The sequence below is a fragment of the Apaloderma vittatum genome, unplaced genomic scaffold, assembly GCF_000703405.1.
Source record: "Apaloderma vittatum isolate BGI_N311 unplaced genomic scaffold, ASM70340v1 scaffold25227, whole genome shotgun sequence".
NCBI lineage: Eukaryota > Metazoa > Chordata > Aves > Trogoniformes > Trogonidae > Apaloderma > Apaloderma vittatum.
The window spans coordinates 1037-4040 of NW_009727069.1; the positions used below are offsets into that span (position 1 = coordinate 1037).

Consider the following 3004-nt stretch of genomic DNA (forward strand, 5'->3'; position numbering starts at 1 on the left):
TCTTCCCGTGCCAAGTATTCCACGCCCCTCCTGAATTGGCCTCTGCTGCATGGTTCTGACATCTATTTAAAAAGTCACTATTTTCTTTGAATTGGAAAACAGAAATTTAAAGACTGTTCCGTATGGGTTTAGGATGAGTTTTGAGTACTTGGGTAAAAACAGGGGTTTGAAAAATTTGAACTGCGCAGCACAGCTCCAGTTCTGTGATGTGCAAATGTGCTCGGAGCCTGGGCTCTTGGGTGCTCTCTGGCTCACAGGCGCCGGATGATGAGCGCGCAACACCGGCCGTCAGGTGCTTGAGTTAATTAGACTGTGCTTGCCTGGGAAGCAAACCCGTTCTTCTGCCCTGCAACGGGGCTCCCTCCTCTCTTGTCCCTCGCAGAGGGTCAGAGTCCTGGTGGATATGGTGTCTGCCGCAGCGCGGTGTTGCCTGGGTCAGACACGCCTTACAGACATCGTGCACGCAGGTGGCGCACAAGTGTGGTGTAGTGGAACAGTAGCTGCTCTCGTGGGCAGGAACCGGCCCAGGGAGGATGGGGAGAGGGAGCTCTGGCTGCAGTCATGTCTGTGGGGAGCAGGGGACTCTGTGAAGCTCCTCAGTGACTTTGCTTTTGCTTCACAGGAGTGAAAAACTCCCTGGTGGCCCACGACATGGCTTTTGAGATGACACGGGCTCCCTGGAGCCCAGAGCAGCAGATAGAGCGGCCGCGACTCACCAAGAAAGTCCTGGACACGGAGGACCAGGCTGCCTTCCGGCTCCAGTCGAAGATGCCCAGATACATCTACTTTGCGGCCAACAGCAAAAACAAGTGGGGCCACCAGCGTGGTTACAGGATCCAGATCACCAGTTTCGCAGGGGACCATGTTCCTGAAGCCAGCTCCATGGAGAGGGGCATCAGCTGGGTCAGTCGTGTCTCACTGGGACGGCCGCTTCTCTCGCTGACGTCGCGCGGGTGTTCCTTGATGGGGAGGCACGGCGCAAACGCTCTCCTGAGCTGGGGTTACTCTGACGGAACAGACGTGTGCTCTGCAGACTCTCTGGGATCTGGCTTTTAGCTCTGCCCTGCCCCAAGGGCCTGATTCCCTCTCTTTTCTGGTCCCCAGGTACCAGCTGGCTGTCACCCGGCGGAAGGAGGAGGAGCCCGCCAGCACCAGCATCTACAACCAGAACGACCCCTGGACGCCCACCGTCGCCTTCGCCGACTTCATCAACAATGAGACCATCACCAACGAGGTGGGCCGGGGTGCCCTGGGCTGGTCATACCTCTCCCCTGGCTGCCCCAGCGGCCAAGCGGCCCTGGCATCGCCAGGACAGCAGGCTCAGCTGGGAGGGCAGCAGCCCTGGGGAAGGAGGGGTTTGAGCATCCTCTTTTCTGTGCATCCACTTGGTGCTTTGGCCAGAGTGCATAGGTCAGAGTGCAGAGCAGGAGCTCGTTTCTCCCTATGGAGAAGTGCTGGCAAAGCGTCAGGAAAATCTCTGCGAGGCCAGAAGTTGGCCTCAGGGTTCAGGGCAGGGGCCCTTCTGCTGGTTTGACATCTGCGGCCGTGGCTGCAGGCAGGTCTCTGGGAAAGGGGGAGGATCTTTCCCAGGAGGGGAGAGCTGAGCGTGTGGGAACGTGGCCAGGCTGGTGCCCGTGGATGTCCCCCCTCCTCTGCTGTAACTTTCCATGGCCCCTGCACAGATTTCAGTCGCTGCCACTGCAGCCTTCCCAAGTAACCACAGTTGTGTGGCTCTTCCCTGCTTAGGACCTGGTTGCCTGGATAACCACTGGTTTCCTTCACATCCCCCACTCTGAGGATATTCCCAACACTGTGACGGTGGGAAACGCTGTCGGCTTTCTCCTGAGACCCTACAACTACTATGACCTGGACCCCTCCATATATTCGCCCGATGGCGTGTTTTTCACCAGCGAGCAGGACTTCACTGCATGTGAAATTAACCCGATTGCGTGCCTGCCCAAAACTGCCTCTTGTTTGCCAAACTTCCCCCCGTTCACCTATGATGGTTTCCAAAATATGAGCAGGCTTTAACGCTACGGGACTGTGTTAGGAAACGGTCACAGACACCAGGTTGACTGTTCCTTCTCAGATTTTCATTTTTTTAGTGAAGTTGTCTCAATTTCCAGTTGTGCAATGACTTCACTTTTTACTATTGCTTTTAAAATAGTGCTCTTTAAAAGGGAAGCATAATCTTCCTGGCATGATGCCAGACAAGCGTCTACATTATCTCTGTTAATTGTGGAATTTGAGTCTGTTGCAGGAGGAAAGTGAGGAGGAAATCTTGTTCCTCTGCTGTAGAAGCAATCGCTGTGTAGTGCCTATTCTCAGGATAAAAAAATGAAAATGGTTCTGGTCCCAAGCGTTCTCAAGTGTCTTGTTCTTACGACTTACAGCTCCATTTGCTGAGGAGATGCTGCTGGGTCTCCGCTGTGTTTCTGTGTCCCCAAACCAGCCCAACAGCGAGGCTCTGGGCGCCCGCCCGGGCACAGGGAGGGGGCAGAAGGGACAAGCTGGGGAGGACCCGGGCAGGCGCTGGCCCCGAGCTCTGCAGGTGCTCAGGCTGAGGCCAGGGACAGAGCCAGGACCCGTGTGGGCTGCAGCTCCTGGGCACTCACTGCTGGGTGCAGGTGAGGGGAGCGAAAGGGAGGATGGCAGGGATGGGTGTCACTGTTCCTGCACCAGCACCGTCCCTGCGAGTGCCTCTGCACAAACTGGCCCAAGCTGAGCCCCACTGGCTGTTCATGGGCCAGCTCAGCCCCTCGCAGCCCGATGCTGGGCTTGGGCCAGGGCATGGGAGCCAGACTGCTCGAGGTGCAGCACGGCCGGTGCCGCTGCCCATGTGCCGGGAGGCTGGCTGGGCTCTGGAGCCATTGTCCCCCTCCTTACAGCCCCGTCCATGCCAGGACACAGCCCAGATCAGGAGGCACCTCTGGAGGGGTGCCTCAGGGCTGTCCCCTCCTTCCCTCCTGGCTGCAGGTGCGGTGCCCTCCCAAGCACGACTGGC

The 3004-nt window shown here is 57.5% G+C and overlaps 1 protein-coding gene across 1 annotated transcript in view; it reads left to right on the top strand.

Moving 5' to 3' along the window:
* LOC104277038 (membrane primary amine oxidase-like) overlaps positions 1–2031 on the top strand; it is a gene marked incomplete at its 5' end in the record, with an annotated part of 3059 nt that extends 1028 nt beyond the window's left edge. The window contains 3 exons of the mRNA XM_009873556.1: positions 623–903; positions 1100–1234; positions 1747–2031. Coding sequence (XP_009871858.1) covers positions 623–903; positions 1100–1234; positions 1747–2031 — 701 coding nt within the window. The remainder of the gene's footprint in view (positions 1–622; positions 904–1099; positions 1235–1746) is intronic.
* Positions 2032–3004: the final 973 nt, after the last annotated feature.